We start from the raw sequence: 17410 nt of genomic DNA on the forward strand, positions 1-17410 counted from the left end.
TTTGGGAGGAATCATATTATGACATAAAATATCAGCAAAATGCACCCAACAAAGATTCAAGTGATTGAAAAACTACCTCCTTCTAATATTGTGAAGGGAGTTAGAAGTTTTTTGGGACATGTTTGATTCTATAGACGATATATAAATGATTTTTCTAAAATTGCCAAACCTCCATGACGACTCTTAGAAAAGGACGTCGTATTTAATTTCGACCATGAATGCCTAAATGTCTTTAATATGCTTAAAAAAAATTAGTCACAGCTCATATTATTACTTCACCTGTACGATTGCTAGTGTATGATAGAGCTCATTACATTCATGCCATAGAATTCAAATCAAGAATCAATTTTTATAAAAAAAAGTATTATTTTTAGACTTTCTTAAATAAGTTGTGAATACAAAACAGATATCTTTTTCGAAAACAAGTTTTGCTGATAAAAAAAAACGCCGTGCCAGATTGTGTACTCACGAGGCTTAGCAAGTCAAATTTCCCGTTTCAAAATTTGCTCTCCCAGATTTTCTATGGTGTTCCCGAATCTTGCTCCCATTTGGGCTCTTGTTCTTCGTTGAGATAGGTTTACTTTTTCCATCTGGTACCTAGTTGTCGTTGCTGTGGTTTTAACGGAATTCTGCCGTTCTTGTAAGTGCGTTCCTTCTCGGCTCTTATAGCTCTTCCCATTTTCATTCAATTTGTTACCGTACCTATTGCGTTTCATTAAGTTCCGTTCAGTTTGGATGATGATGAAGCCATTGAAATAAAAATCATACAATTTATTCATCTTTAGAGAGTCTACAGGCATTTATTTAAGATTTTCGAGGTTCTTTTTGCGCTTTTTCTCTTGATTTCTATTATCCCTCCATAAACCGAAAATCATACAAAATATTCATCTTTAGAGAGTATACAGGCATTGATTTGAGATTTTCGGGTTCTTTTTTGTTCTTTTTCTCTTGATTTCTATTATCCCTCCATAAACCTTGTTTTGGGTTCGATCGGCTCGAAATTTCTATCCGGGATTTTATATTTTGTGTTGCCTTGAAAATATCACTTGTCCAATAAATTACGGTTTTTGCAGGAATCTTCAGAGGTGCGGGAAATCCTCTTTGATTTTAGCTTTTCATTCAAAGGCCATGTTCTAGGATTAAAAAAAAAGCAACCCTTTTTTGTTTTTATCCTTGATGTAAGAGTTATGATGAACTCTGCCGTTATTCCCTTTTTCTTATTCCTTTTTTATACTGTTTAGGTTCAATTTTTGCGGCAGGCAAAGTGTGGTGTTGAAAATCTGTGTTCATATTGAAGGGACATTTGATGATGAGGGGAACTGCTCGAGTTCTTCGTCAAGCTTTGTATCGTTTTGGGATTGGAGGGGATCTTCTTTATTGTCTAGATGGATGTCAAAAGGTTTCAACTTTGAGAGGAGCAGCTGCTTATTTTCAATTTAAACCCATAATTGATAACGGGATCAATAGGTATCTTCGTCAGACTGGAAGATCTCTGTCTACCTTCGTAGTCAGTGATTCTGCTGGAGGTTTGCAGCTGAATCTGTTATAGATTTTTTTACTAATTAGGAATTTGATTTCATTAATAATTGTTTGCAACCCTTTTCATGGAAAATTTTGTCTCATTGAACTCTAAATGCTGCAGAACTCTTTTTGTAGTTTAATGGCTCTCTTCTGCCATGCTAAACCTGCTATTTTTTCTGATAATGCCAAGTTAATTGTTCATTCTAGATTGGTGCCTAACTTAGTTTTCAATCTGTTAGTTTGAAATGCATCCCTTTTGTTTTAATGACGTTAATGCTAACTACAGCGTCAGCAGATGTGGGAAAATCTGGTCCTTTGGTCGAGTATGAAAGGAGAATAACCTCAGGGGAACTAGTTGATGGGGATGCCTTTCAAGTTGGTGTCTATAAATTTTTTTTATATATGAAGTTCTTATTATTGACAAATTTCCCGTTTTTTTTTTCTTAGGCGGTGTTTGGTGCACTATTTACTGGCGGATTTACGTATGAATTTAATGTAAATCCGCCAAACATGAATTCAATGCAATTAAATCTTGCCTTCAGCTAAATCCAAAAATTTCTGTGGCGTGACGTTAATACCGGATTTATTAAATCCGAATTGGAGGTGGATTGAAGAAAATGACTTCCTTTATTTGTTAAATCTTAAAAACAAATGCTAAACATTTGGTTTTGACTTAACTGGGTTTAACCTAAGTAATATCAAACACAAATTTGGAATTAACATCACCCGATTTACTAAATTTGGATTTACTAGATTTAGTAAATCCTACTTAAATTAAATCCAAGAGGCAGCCAAACACCCCCTTAGACCTCTGATAGTTTATGCCTTAAGGTTCTTTTTGGTAAGCATTTTTGCAATATATATTTTTATTAGGTTGATACACTTAGGGTACTTCAAAGGCTCTATGACCAGCTTGTTGAACATGAAGATAGCTGCCATTTGGATAGATATAAAGCATCTCAAAAAGCTGGAAGGTAACTGATTAATTGTCTTTAGAAAAAATATTTATTTGAAGAGGGCAATAGTTTCATAATGAGATTTCATCGATTTATGATTTTCAGTAACTTTGGTTTTCTTAGAATTTTTTTTCACTTTTTTTATAGCATCGTTTTGCAGAAGTCGTTGGCTATGGTCACGTCTTGTCCCACAATCTTCTTATTCACCAGTTAAAGGACTATACCTTTATGGAGGAGTAGGAACAGGAAAAACGATGCTAATGGATTTGTTTTATGATCAATTGTAAGTTTCAAGATAAGGTTAACTTTTGTGCAAAATACTTGTTTGCTACATACTTTAACCTTGTTAAATCAAAGTTCTTATGCTTCATCAAATGTGAGATATTAAGCACTGTATTTTCAACTTTATGCTTTTTATTTAAGGTGACTTAGAAATTGCTTAGAGTGAATTGGTAAAATTAAGTTTTAACATCTTGGGTAGGATTTAGTAGAAAAGAATAGAAAATTACAATTCTTAAAGCTAGACCCAAATACCTTAGATAAAGCTTATAATGATGATGATGATTATATTCCATCATCTTAACTTGTTTCCTGTTTAACCCTATTTAGATGGAAAAAAATACATTTTGTTCGTTGAACTCCTAAAAAAATGTGTTATTTAAAGTTTAGCTACACGCACATCATCAGAAAATTATTTTATTGTTACTTAATGGGCATGAATGGGTGTAAATGAGGTGAGTTGAGCTTGAATTAGGTTGATTTGTTTGCTGAATGGTACTTGACGAGTTGAGCTTGAGGGTCTGTTTGGGGCAGCTGCAGCTTATCCAGAACTCGAGATTGAACTCAAATGTCGAGCTTGAGCCTCCATTGCTGAGAAAATAACATGCTAGAGTTAGACTCATGACCTCGAGCTAAAATCAGTATGGGAATTTGTTTGAGAAGGATGGGAGCTTACTAAAGAAGTCAACAACGAGATGAATGGCATTAGAGAAGGAAGTGACAGGTGCTCATTGAAGCGGGCAATAACGGTAAGAGCTGCACAAGGAAAAGGCTATGATGGGAGTTCGGTGGAGAAGGCAATGTTGGAACAAGCTGGAGAACATAGTGTTTGGACAAGCGGCGGGAGCTCGGTGGAGTAGGTAACAACAGGAACTTGCTTGAGAATGCAGTGATGGGACTTTCAATTGAAGCTTGGTAGGGAAGGCAACGATGGGAGCTCACTATCAGTGATTGGACCCATGAAGTTTTAAGAAATGAGTGTGTGTGCAATGAGCCGTAATTCGAATGACGCAAATTAATAAACCTGCTGGTGAGCCAATGAGCCGAGCTAGGCCGAGCTCGAGATCTTATATTATATGAGCTATATAGTTTGAGCTCGAGCTCAAACCTATGTCTTGATGATCTCGACTTACGAGCTCTTTAATTAATGGAGTTTGTGTTGAATTGTGAGTCCTTGGACGCTTACCTCTCTAGACCTTATATTTCTCTGTGTTTGTTACGAAACATCATTTTATACTAAAGAAAACCTAAATTATAACTCCCTTTTTTTTTTTTGCAATGCTTCTGTCTTGTTATCATTTTGTTTTTCCTCGCATTGTGTTTTTGTAGACCATCTAATTGGAGGAAACGGAGAAGACACTTTCATGATTTTATGTTGGATGTTCACAAGCGCCTCCAGGTATGTTTTTCTGCTCAAAGGTTGGAGATATTTTTATGTCTTTTATGGGTTAAATTAGATGTATATGTATTTTTCCTTTTTGCATTTTGTCTTCGGCATTGCTTCTTTGAATAACATATCTTTCTTTATTTTCTCATAAATTCTATTGTGAGGTGGCAAGTTTTTATAAATTCTTTTTTGAAGTATGTTGCTTATAAATTATTCAAGATGCATAAAGGGGTAGCAGATCCACTTGAAGTTGTTGCAGGAGAGGTAGCAGATGATTCCGTTTTATTATGTTTAGATGAATTCATGGTACGTTGAATCGTGGTATGTTCTAAGTTCCAGTCATTTTTTCAGTCATATCTCTGCTTCCACTGATAAGTTTTGATTCTAAAAAATGCATGAACTGCAGGTCACAGATGTTGCGGATGCGTTAATATTAAATCGACTATTTAAGCATCTTTTTAGCAAAGGCATTGTATGCTTTTTACCATCAATATTTTGAATTGATTAACATTGTTAGTGATTGTCTTCTAGCTTCATTAAATCTTCTTTCTTTTCTTATGTTTGATATATGTTGGTTTCAAAGGTTCTTCTCTCCACATCCAATCGTCCTCCTGATAACCTTTATGAAGGTGGTTTACAGAGAGATCTTTTCTTACCTTTCATTGGTACCCTCAAGGTAATATTATTTTGTGGCTTTTAATATTTTTTCTAAGTTTTGATTTTCTATTTTATATTTGATTTTAGTAGCATATTTACTGGTACTTTTATTGGAACTGTGCAGGAAAGATGTACAGTTCATGACATCGGTTCTTTAACTGACTATAGGAAGTTAACATCAGTAACTATCTTCATTTTTCTTAGGAAACTAATATGTATTAAAATTCTTCTCAGGGAACATTCATTTTATCAATTATTATTGTTTCATGCTACAGGCTGAGCAAGGTTACTATTTTATTGGGTATAACACTTCAGGCCTTAAGAAAAAATTTTTGAATCTGATTGGAAAGGAGACTCCTCACCCACAAGTTGTGGAAGTTGTTATGGGAAGACACTTGCAGGTTGTGATGTACCAACTTCTGCATATAAATTTTAATGGTGACGTTTTTTTTTCTGTTCTATGTTCCTGAAGACGAGCTTGAATTGAGTCTCCTTTCTCATGCAGGTTCCAATTGGAGCAAATGGTTGTGCTTATTTCTCTTTCGTTGATCTATGTGATAAACCATTGGGAGCCGCTGACTATTTAGGACTGTTTGGTAAGCTTTTTTTTTTTGCTGAATCCTTAGCCGTTTCCCTATCTTTTTGGCGTTATAATAAAGTGTTGCTCCTCCTTATTACTTTGGCCAGAGAAGTTTCATACATTGGCATTAGAAGGTGTGCCAAAATTTTCAATCAATAACCGGTCAGCAGCTTATCGGTTTGTCACATTGGTTGATGTATGCTACTAGCTTCCTGATTGTGTTGATTATTTCAATTTATTTTTGGAAGATTTACATAAATAACATTCAATTCCTATGTATTTACATATCTAGCACCTAAACTTAAACTTTTACACACATACCAGTTTACCTATGCATGAATAAGTGTATTTCACTTTTTAAAGGTTGAAATGGTGGTTTTTTCTTATGTTATATGAAAGATTTGGGTGGTATGAATGTAAAATTTGAAGTCTAGTTGCTAGATATGTAAATACATAGGAATTGGGTGGTATGTATGTAAATGCCCCTTTATTTTTTTATTCTTTAATGGCATCTACTTTTTTATCACAGTACCATTTGTTCTCATTAGCATTTTGTGACATCATTGTGGTAAATCATTGTTTGTATGGAACATGTGCAATGACATAATGCTGAATGCATGGTTGCATTATTTCGTGAAACTAGAAAACTATAGGGATATGTTGATTTTATATGGATTTTTTACATGATCTTATAATGTAAAATCTTAAATGTGGCGAGCATAATTTTAAGTGAGATTATAAACTCATCACAAATACTATACCTTTAAAACCTGTACTGAATTTTTAATTTTGGTGATTTCTGTATCTTAGGGTTTAGGGTTGCCGAGATGAGAATGCTTAGGTGGATGAGTGGCTTTACACTTAGAGACAAAATGTGAAATAAATATATTCGTGAGTTGGTGGGTTGGTGTAGCTCTAGTGGCGGACAAAATTAGAGGGAGTCGTCTTTGATGGTTTGGTTGCATTAAATGTCGACCTTATCCGATTAGGAGAGTAGATATTTTAAATTTCACAGTCTTTGATGGTTTGGTTGCATTAAATGTCGACCATCTGATTATCCGATTAGGAGAGTAGATATTTTAAATTTCACTTATGTTAAGAAAGGAAGAGGTAGAACTAGAAAGACTTGGGCATACTGTATAAAAAATGATTTTAATTTATTAGAATTAAATGAAAATATGACACTCAATTGGATGCAATGGAGAAAAATGATTCATGTAGCCGACATGATTCATGTAGCGATTCATGTAGCCGACACCACTTAGTGGGATAAAGGTTTATTGTTGTTGTTGGTGATTTCTGCATCTATTTGTGCCTTTATCACTTAGTTTGTCGATAATCTAACACCTAAGTAATGAAAAATATTATGGCAATGATTTATTCAGTTTTATACTTTGGGTTTCGAATTATTTTTAACTCACCTGCCCGGCCGACCCCAACCCCACCCACCCCCCTTCGAACACACACACACACACACACACACACACACACACAAAGCTTTTGTCACCAACGGAATCACTTCAAATTGACAAAAGACAACCCTTGAGGTCTTTTACAAAATTTATCCCATGCTATAAAATCTTTTGGCCCTTGCCCCTCTTATTTTTATTTTGCTATACAGTGCTACCAATTATTATCACATTCACCATCATCAGCCTCAACCTAACTATTTGGAGGCATTTTTATGAATCTACCTTCCATAATTCATATTGAGTGTTCTGAGGATGTGGACTTTTCTCTACCATTTTTTTTTATTCCTCTCTCAATAATTCCATCAGCCGTCCATCCTTCTGGTGTGTATTTTATTTTCCGTCATGCTTGTCCATTCTGTAACAAAGAATAGGAGTGTTAGTTCAAAGCATTTGAAAGGTTTTGCAAACTTTCACGCTGGAGAAGAATAAGAAAATTACTTATAAGTGCACTTATTTGTCTATCCTAAGCGTTTTTTCGTTGCTAGCACAGATTATGTTACACGTTCATTACTGCCTAATACCAATTTCTCAAAATTTGGTTGAAACTCATTTTTTTTAGTAATATTAATATATTTATGCTAGGTTTATAATTCTTTAGGGCGAATTAAAGTATTTATCACTTGTTATACACATTATGTGTTGAAATGAACTTTGTGAGGAGCTTTCAGCCTGGATACTTTCTTATAACCGGATGCTCTTGCTGAAATTTACAAGTTTTCATTAAAGATGAAAAAATTTTGGTAAATCTGTTTTATCTAAATTGGTAGTCTTTTCCTGGGCAGGTTGGGGATAACTTTAACATGTAAATAAATTAATTTGCAAGTGTAAGTTTGTAAGAATTGAAATCAGTAATAAAAACATAAGAAGTGATCTGATCTAAGATCAAAATGTAAAGTACTAAAATGAAAGAAATAGTTGCCTTTCATATATTGTGATATTGTTACAGAAAGGATTGTTTACTGGTGAAGGTTCATGAAATTTAATCAATGTCCTACTTATTTGGAAGAAAGATCAATGAGCAGTGTAGAGGAGAGAGGAACAGCAAGGTGGAATAAGGACCATCATCACCATCATTTGACTTAGCCCAATTATTTGGAATTGGCTTTATGAATCTACCTTTTGTGATTGCTATTGGTCTATAAGAGGTGTGAACTCTATTTTGTACTATATTTTTAACAAAGTTTAGCCGTTTAAGCTTTTCTCTAGCCTTTTTATTGTTACTCCTTCCACATTAATTCTACAAACTGTCCATTTGATGCGTCTTATATCTCCCATTGTACTTACCCTAATTGAAATAACACTGATAAGGATACTAGTTTAGATATTATGAAATGTTTGCAAACTAACTAACTTCCATTATGGAGAAATGATAATGCAAGTGGCAAACTAACTTCCATTATGGAGAAATGATAATGCAAGTACATAGTGTATTTATTTGGCGAGTTTAACTTTGTTGGCTGTTTTACGTTTTCATTATTACCAATTTCTTAAAATTTGAATCAAACAGTCTCTTTGGTAATTTCAATGTATTTGTGCTAGGATTGTGGAGATGAATGGATGTGTTTATCACTTTCTACCCACATTGTATTTTGATGCTAACTTGTTGGGGAAAATATTTCATATTGAGTATTTGCTTATCTGGGTACCATATATAGAATATACGAGTTCTTATTTAGGATTATAACATTTGGTAAATCGATGTTTTCTAAACAGATAGCCTTTTCCTCAGAATTTTAGGGATAACATATTAATAAATTTGGTTGCAATTACCAGTTTATACAAATTGGAGTTTGTGATACATAGAAATTGTTTGATTTAAATGTACATGCAAAGTTTACCATTTATCAAATCAAAGAAATTAGTGCATTTAATTTTTAATAATAGTTTGGTATAAAGGATTATTTACTCATGAAGATACATAAATTTAATCAATATCCTAAACACTTTTTTGGGACTTAGGAATCATCCCTTCCATCCATTTCTTTTTACTGTTAGCAAGCTATTTGTTTAAGCTTTTTAAAATTTTCTTTATTATTTGCTCTCTTTCTGTTAAAGCTTGTATTTTTATTTTTCCACAAACTGAATTATTCATTTTCATAAAAAGGCCTTCCTTTTGAGTTTCTTTCCACAAACTGAATCATTCATTTTCATAAAAAGGCCTTCCTTTTGAGTTTCTTCTCTATAGAAATTTTCCCATGGTACGAAATGATTTGAATCTCACCCATATGATTTTTATCTTTCTCTACATTACAACCATCTTTATCTAACAAAAAAATTTGTCCACATAAACATTTGCTAACCCTGTTTTGTTTTCTCCTTTCACTTTAGTTCTATCAACTGTCAATTATATTGGCATCTTTTACCAGGCATTGTACTCTAACCCTGTGGGCTCCGAAAATTTATGCCCTGGTTTCCCTTGAAATTATGAGAGTTTTCACGTTGAGTTTCGAGTGAAATTTTTAGAAGGTAAATTAGATTGAGATACTGCACTACCTAGAGATTTCGATTTCATTTTGCAATGACATTAGATATGCGGTTTGAGGCTTTTCATAAGAGCAAGCTTTTTTGGTTAATTACTTTTCTTGATAATAGAACATTTTTCAATTATGACTAGTCATTAGGATTTGGATTGCTTATTAGTAATAGCAATTTGAGTTTTAAGTTGTAAAAAAAATTGTCATTGAGTTTAAGAGCGAATAATAGGGGGAAGATGACAAACCCGATAAAGATGGCATAGTTCTTTCACTTCAAGTTGTCATGATTTCTAATCTGTCTAGTTAAGGAGTTAGCAGACCCAACCTAAAAGAACGATCCTTATCAGCAGTCATTGGCTACTTCATCCAAAGGGATCTTATCGACTTTGGGTGCATGTTCGTCTAAAGAGGCAAATTCAAGTCGACCTTAGCTACTAGAAAACTTTATGCCCTATCATGTATTACTTATAATTCACTGCTTAAATAAGCAAAATTATTTTGAACTACTTGCTAAAGTGTGATCATAATATAGCTGGGCCAGCTCGCCAAACCACGTGCTCTGAAGGCTCTTGCTATTACTGTTGTATTTATGGACCCGTCTAGTTGAACCTCATTTACAAAGGACTCGAGCTACGTCCATACTAATATAAGATTATTTTGAAAATAAATAATAATATACTTGATATTTGCTTATTGTGAATTAAGGTTATTTTTAATTGTCACCCTCATTAAACTATTATGGAAGATGAATGAGATTTATTTTTAGATCATAAATGATATATTTTACTTGAATTTTTTGAGTTTTATATTTCAAAATTTTGATTTTATAAATAGATCTCTCCAACTCATATTTTCGTTCAACACGAACATCATCGCGGGGTTTCAATTTATTGGACTTATTACTTGAGAGCTTGATTTTATAAGTAGACTTATTCGGTTGAGATTTACTTTTAGCACGAACATCATCGGAGAGTTTAACTGTTTAGATTATTTGAGTTTGTGATTAGATTTCTTAATGCACCAATCTTGTCAAATCATGTTTTTTTTAGGAGGATTGGACTGATTTGTTGAATGTTTAGTTTTGTCAACTCTGATCCCTATCAGGAGGAGAATCAAACTAGCTAATTGAAAGCCCAATCTTATCTACTCTAAGCCTTAGGAGGAGTATTGGACTAACTTAGCAAAGGCTTAGTCTTGTGAACTCTAGTTTTCAAGTGAGATTTATGACTTTATCCTATCGACGGGGATTGCTCGTTTGAGAGCATGCATTGTTCAAGGATGTTGAATTCAATTTTTTAAAAAGAGAAATTTTACAAAATTTTTTATACTTCCATGTTTCTCAAGACAAATTATATTTAGGTTTAAAATTATATTTAGCTCACTCATCATTTAATATATTGTCAGAGCGCATGTAGACATTTAAGTTTGATGATGGGCACATATCTTTGTATTTTTCTATGATGCACTTGGATGAATTTCAATACATTTGCAAGACACCTGTTGACGAGGGCATGAAGAGGGTGAGATTCCCCTCTCACGTTCCAGACGACGGGACTGATTGGTCCAATCATGGGAGAGCCAACCGGCTCCTCTTCATGGGTTTGGCACCTCCTTTCAATAAAGGGGCCTAATCGTAATTATCTTGGTCTTACATACCTGCACCCACCTTGTTGTCAACCCACCCTAAATAGTAACTACTGTTGTTTTATCGCTATCATTATGTTGTCCAGCTGCCTGGACTTGCTACCATTCTCAAACCACAACCCCACAATCTGTGTTGTTGATATTACCACCTACTAACACCCTTACCACCATTTTGGCTCTTACCACGCAGTCCACTCAGCGTAACTGACCACCATCTATTGGGGCGTCTATATGTTGTGTTTATTGTTTTCTTTCAAGTGTGTTTGGTTGTAATCATATATTTGCTTTCTGTAATAATATGTACTTTTTATTATTTTTTGAGTTAACTCCACTATTATTTGGTATCAGAGCTAGTCAACCTCTTGTCTTATCCTAAGGTTACCTAAACCCCCCATTACCTAACCCAAAATTTTTCTTTCCCACCCGACATCACCCTCATACTCCCTATCCCAGCTACCCACACTCAAACCCTAATCATGTCAACAAGGTGACTAGTGTCAGAAGTTGATCGGGAGTTTAACATGGAAGAGATGTAGAAGGAACTCTATCGAGTGCTACAATTACTCGAGGACTTAGGGAGAGGTCACTGTCGAGTGTGTTAGCAAGATCCGACGAGGAGAGAGGAAGATCTGAATCTCTTAGGGATGGTTCCAGTAAAGAGGAAGGAAGGCCACGATGCTTTGGGATTAAGTATCAGTGGAGGTTGAGAGATTAGGTGCGTGTTGGAGACTACAGAGACTTGGAGTGAAAGTGGATATACCGAGTGAAAGTGGATATACCGAATTTCGAGGGAAGAATGAATTTGGATGATTTAATAGTGTGGATGCAGACCATCGAGCAGATTTTTTAATACAATAAGGTGTCAGTTGAGTGAAAAGTAAATTTTGCTACCATCAAGCTGATAAAGAGCACAACTTCATGGTGGGAAAATCTGAAGAGGGAGAGACAGAGAGAAGGGCAGAGCAAGATTACTATGTAAGAGAAGATGAAGAAGGAGATGCAGTGGCAATTCCTGCCACCACACTACAACCATGATATTTTATTAAAGCTCTACCACTTGTAGCAGAGGGAACTATAGTGGAGTACACAATGAAATTTATGCAACTTAAGCTGAAATATGAGCTAATAGAGTCAAAAAAGCACATGGTAGCCAAATAGTTGGGAGGCCTAAAGCCCTTCATTGGTAACGTAGTTCAGCTACAACGCGACTGGTCTTCAGACCTTGACGCCGAACATGAGAAACATAAAAAACAGAGCAAACACACATTGTATTCAGATAATTACCCACACTTGGAGACGTCAATAGGAGCACGTCTAACTAGAAAATGCTTCAAGTGCCATGGATATGTACATATCGCCTCTAGTAGCCTCAAGAGCAGAGTTGCTCATTCACCAAGCAGGGTGCGGTGGAGGCGAGCGAGGAGAAGGTAGCTGAAGAGTAGGGTGAGGGGTACTAACTTTCACTATATGAGGGCAAGATACTTGTGGTTCGATGGGTCCTTCAGACTGAAGCTACAAGGGAGCAGCAGTGGCTTTGTCACAACATATTCTACACCTAGTAAACTATGAAGGAAAATGTATACAACCTCATCATCGATGGAGATCGCGGTAAAAATATGACGTCCACACAAATAGTGGACAAGTTGAGCCTCATGACTCAGAGTCATTCCAACCCGTATTCCCTGATGTGGTGAATGAGATTAGGGTCATTATTGACATGAACTGATTCGTAGAGTTTTCTATTGATAATCAGATGCAAGATCAGGTGTGATGCTAGTGGTGCCTATGTATGCTTGTCACATCCTATTGGGGTGATGTGGTAGTTCAATTGTAGAACTCAGCACAATGGATTCAAGAACATCTATTCTTTCAAAAAGTATGGGAAGCACATAGTCCTCTTATCTTCTGCGAAGTTCAAGGTTATCGGTGCTCTTGCCAGCATAGAGGTGTCATTGGGACAAATCTTGGTAATGATAGAGGGTAGCAAGTCCGAAGGGCCGATATTAGACCGAGGGCAAGCGCTATAGAGAGAGTTCTATGGCACCTTGGCTGCTAGCTTGTCGCCAGAGCTGCCGCCATTAGCGGAGTTTTAGTCAGTTGTCACTTCATAGAGGGATTAGCCGAACTTGGGCTACTTTTGGAAGACTTTGTAGAGTGTACAAAGGATGAAACTCCAGTTCAGTTTACCAGTATACCCATAGATGGTTGGACTGATATGGATGGCTTCTAGCACGTGGAAAAACCTTCTCAGATGTTTTGGGGGATGGTGCAACCGATAGTGGTGTTTAGGTGCTCATATCGACGCGGTTGAAGACCCTTCGATCTCGGGGGTTGCAACACCTCCTCTACTTTCAACGTGTCTGATCTGATTCCATACTATGAGTCAGAAGCTTTGACAGATAAGATCGAAGCTCCTCTAACCCCGGGGGATTGACCCAAGCATGAGGGGCACAAGAATTCCCTTTGACATTCTAGATGCTTGGACCAACTGGTCCAGGCGTAAGAGAGCCAACCCGACTCCTCCACATGGGTTTGGTACCTTCTTTCAACGTTAGGATTGTAATTTTCTAGGGTTTATGTATTTTCTCATGTTTGTGATTTTTAGTTTTTATCGTGTTATCTGTTGAATAGTCGTTGGTGTCTCCCCTTTTCCCTTTTAATGCTGCATCCAAGGGCAAGTGGTGCACCAACTATATCTCGTTCTGAGATTGTGACTATCCTTGACTTTCACATTCAGCGCCGATAAATATTAGTTAGACTCTTTGATGCTCTATAGATTTTTTTTTCTCTTTATATATTTGGATTCTAGTGAGATGACATTTTTTTCTCTTTCTATGTTTTAGCAAGGTGAGCCGCATGGAGATTCCAATTCCTTGTTATAAACTGGGGACTATCTCTTGTTCATCTTTGCCATTCCTATTCATTCACTTTGAAGTTTTGGGCATTTGGAGTGTTTGATTAAGGTGGGGAAACCTCAGGAATTGCTGTCACCGGGGTAGCTGTAGCAGGTTAAGATGATTAGGGCAACAGGGAACAGCCGTGGATACAATAGGGGTCGTGGCATTGTTGTGGGAGCGATGGACAGCTAGAGACGGCGGACCAAAACAGCAAAATCGTTGTTTGCGACTGGCAGCGGTAAAGTGGTAGGATAGAGAGCAAGGCGGTAGCAGCGGAGACAATTAAGGATGGCAGGAATGGTTGGAGGGCAGCGAAGTTGGCTGAAGGTGGATGGCAAGATGGAAGGGAGGTGGTTTCAGGAAGATGGCAAGATACCTGTCTAGTGTTCTCTGAGGCGAGGAAAGAGGACTGCGGCAGCAAATGGATGGAGTTGGGGCAAGGAAAGTCAAAGGTAAATACTCCCTCAGGGATGATCTATATCCGAAACACGACTCGACTCTTGGAAGAAGATCACCACCTAGGACGAGCTATAGCTGGAGCACCACTTGCTTTTGGATACAACTCTAGAAGGGAGGAAAGGGCGCCGACAGCTGTCCCGACAGCAAACACATGCAAAACTGCCATGAAACCTGAAACACAACATATAAATACTTCTAGTTAATTAAGAAGGGGAAACCACACTTCACTAGGGCCGGCCGACCCTCTTTCCCGTAGTGAACCAGTTTAGCTGTACCATGCCAGTTCAGGTAGGGAAGAGCTGTCACAGGGGTGCGACTGGTGGCCGGCTGCAGGAAAACAGCAGGATGTGCTGTCACAGAGGTGGCTGCAGCAGGGCAAGATGGTTGGGGCAGAAGGGAACAGCTGTAGATAAAATAGGGGTGGTGGTGGTGACGGGAGGGATGGGCAGTAGAAAAAGGTTGACCAAAACAGCAAAAGTGTGCTATTTGGCAGCGGCAAAGTGGTAGACTAGAGAGCAATGCGGTAGCAGCGGAGGCATGTAAGGATGGCAGTAATGGTTGGAGGACAGTGAAGCTGGCTGAAGGTGGATGGTAAGATGGAAGGCAAGTGGTTTCATGAAGCAACAAGATACCTGTCTGGTGTTCCCTGCGGTGAGAAAAGAGGATTGCAAAAGAGAATGGATGGATGTGGGGCAAGGAAAGACAGAGATAATACTCCCTCGAGAAGAGATACAGCCGAAGCACCACTCTAACCCTTGAAAGTGCAATAAATGGTGCATTGCCTGCCTTGGGATACATCCCTAGAAGGGAGGAAAAGTACGCCAATGTCTGGCCCGACAGAGAACACATGCAAAACTGCCCCTTGGGATACATCCCTAGAAGGGAGGAAAAGTACGCCGATGTCTGGCCCGACAGAGAACACATGCAAAACTGCCCTAAAACCTGAAACACAATATATAAATATTACTAGATAATTAAGAGGGGGAAACTCCACTTCAATAGGGCCGATCGACCATCTTTCCCTTTCAACTGAACCAGTTCAACTATCCCATGCCGGTTCAGGCAGGGAAGAGCTCCACGAGCCCCACATCAATCTCCCAGGGTTGGGTGAGCTTCGATTTCATTCGTCAAAGTTTTTTTCTCATCGTAGTATGGGTTCAGATCAGACACATTGAAGGTAGCAGAGCTGTTGTAACCTCCGGAGGCTGAAGGATCTTCGACTATGACCGTAGAATTACCCAGATCCCATTGTCGATTGCACTCTCCCAAAATACTTGAGGAGCTTTCTCCACTTACGAAGATTCATCTATATCGGTTCAACCTTCCGGGGCACACTACTAAACTAAATTAGGACTTCGTGTCACGTAAGGTTAGCTCAACCTGATATGAAGTGAGGGCATTCTGCCCTCCTCAAACGGTAGTGGCCATGGCGGTAAGGTATCAATCATGATAACCTAAAATAGTATCAATCAATCATGGTATCAATCATGATAACATTTTCAAAACTGATCCCACCAATGCTTCTCTATGGCAAGAGCACTTGTGATCTCGAACTCTGCAAAAGGTAGAAGGATGGTGTGCTTTCCATCCTTGGTGAAGGAGGTGTTCTTGTCGCCATTATGTTGAGTCTTGGGATCAAACTGCCACGATTTTCCCAACAGAATGTGACAAGTATCCATGAGCACCATGTCTTACAACACTTGGTCCTGTAGCTGGTTTCATATCGAAAATTCTACAAGGCACTTTCTTTCAATGCTAATTTTGATCTTCTTCTTCAATAACATCAGGGAACAGGGATAGGAATGTCTCTATAGTGTGAGGCTCAATTTGTTCTTCATCTGTATAGACGTCACGTTCTTACTGCTCCCTCCATCGATGATGAGACTGTATATATTTTTCTTCACGGTGCAACAGGTGTAAAGTATGTGTTGGTGAAGCTACTGTTGTTCCCTCGTTGCCTCAGTTTGTAAGACCTAGCAAATCAAGAGCATCTTGCCCTCATTCGGTGGAAGTTGGTACTCTTCACCCTGTTTTTTCAACCGCCTATTCGCCGTTAGCTTCCTCCACTACACCCTGCTCGGCAAAGGACATAACTGACTCATCGGACAACTAGAAGCGATGTCCAAAATCATGGCATCTGAAGTATTTTCTAGTTGGGATTGTAGTGGCCGTGCTACTAATTTTAGGCTTCATCTCACTCTGGGTGGCCCGATTCTGCTCCTGACCAGTCTTCACAACTACCTGAGGCATGCTCCTGCTGCTGAATGGCAGTTATTGCTTGCTCAATTTCTGTTGTCTCTCCACCTTCAGTACTAAGGTTTGAATGTCACCAAAAGACCAGCAAGGTTGTAGCTGGGCCACTTTACCGATGGCAGGCTTCAAGCCTCCTAAGTACCTGGCTATCATATGCTCCTCTTGCTTCGTCATATCACATTTCAGCTTGAGTTACATAAACTTTTTTGTGTACTCTATTTATAAATCTCTGTTGTGCACTCCACTCAAGAAAAGATCTTGACGGTATTGTGGGGGTTGATACTTGCGCTGCAACTCTCTCTTCATCTTTTCTCAGGTGGCAATTTTGCTTTGTCACTCTCTATTTCTCTTCCTTTTGAGGTTCTCCCGCCACAACAAGACGAGCAACACACTTCACGCCCGATGGTGACTCCTCCCTAGGTCCTATCTTCAATTCAATGAACCGTTGTAGCACTTAGAGGATTTTTTTGCTGTGATCAACTTTTGGCAATTGCCTTTGCCACAACATGATTTAGGTTTGGGTTGAGTAGGTGGAAGCAGATGTGTATGGGCGATATGGGGTGGGAAAGAAAATTTTTGGGTGGAAATAGGGTTGTATGGGTGGATGCTAGAAACTTTAGGATAGGACTGAGGTTAGGCTAGCTCTGATACTAAATGATACCGGAGTTAACCCAAATAACGGTATGAAAACCAAATATTACCGTTGAATTCAAAATGGGGAAATACGATCTCACGAGCAGAAATAGAAATGGAAATAGGCACGACGCAAACACAATTATGATTATATCACAAAGGGGTTTTGGTCGGTTAGGGGTGGTGGTGGTGACGGGA

The 17410-nt window shown here is 37.9% G+C and overlaps 1 protein-coding gene across 1 annotated transcript in view; it reads left to right on the top strand.

The window, feature by feature from the left end:
- Window positions 1–1095: 1095 nt before the first annotated feature.
- The window catches only part of LOC110019124 (lactation elevated protein 1), a 23034-nt gene continuing 6719 nt past the window's right edge, over window positions 1096–17410 (top strand). Inside the window, exons 1-13 of the mRNA XM_020716698.1 lie at window positions 1096–1178; window positions 1298–1526; window positions 1808–1896; window positions 2395–2495; window positions 2638–2760; window positions 4086–4155; window positions 4363–4449; window positions 4550–4615; window positions 4727–4819; window positions 4925–4981; window positions 5076–5201; window positions 5306–5396; window positions 5488–5576. Coding sequence (XP_020572357.1) covers window positions 1307–1526; window positions 1808–1896; window positions 2395–2495; window positions 2638–2760; window positions 4086–4155; window positions 4363–4449; window positions 4550–4615; window positions 4727–4819; window positions 4925–4981; window positions 5076–5201; window positions 5306–5396; window positions 5488–5576 — 1212 coding nt within the window. The 5' untranslated portion in view covers window positions 1096–1178; window positions 1298–1306. The remainder of the gene's footprint in view (window positions 1179–1297; window positions 1527–1807; window positions 1897–2394; window positions 2496–2637; window positions 2761–4085; window positions 4156–4362; window positions 4450–4549; window positions 4616–4726; window positions 4820–4924; window positions 4982–5075; window positions 5202–5305; window positions 5397–5487; window positions 5577–17410) is intronic.

The sequence above is a fragment of the Phalaenopsis equestris genome, unplaced genomic scaffold (genome assembly GCF_001263595.1).
Source record: "Phalaenopsis equestris unplaced genomic scaffold, ASM126359v1 Scaffold000050, whole genome shotgun sequence".
Taxonomy (NCBI): Eukaryota; Viridiplantae; Streptophyta; class Magnoliopsida; order Asparagales; family Orchidaceae; genus Phalaenopsis; species Phalaenopsis equestris.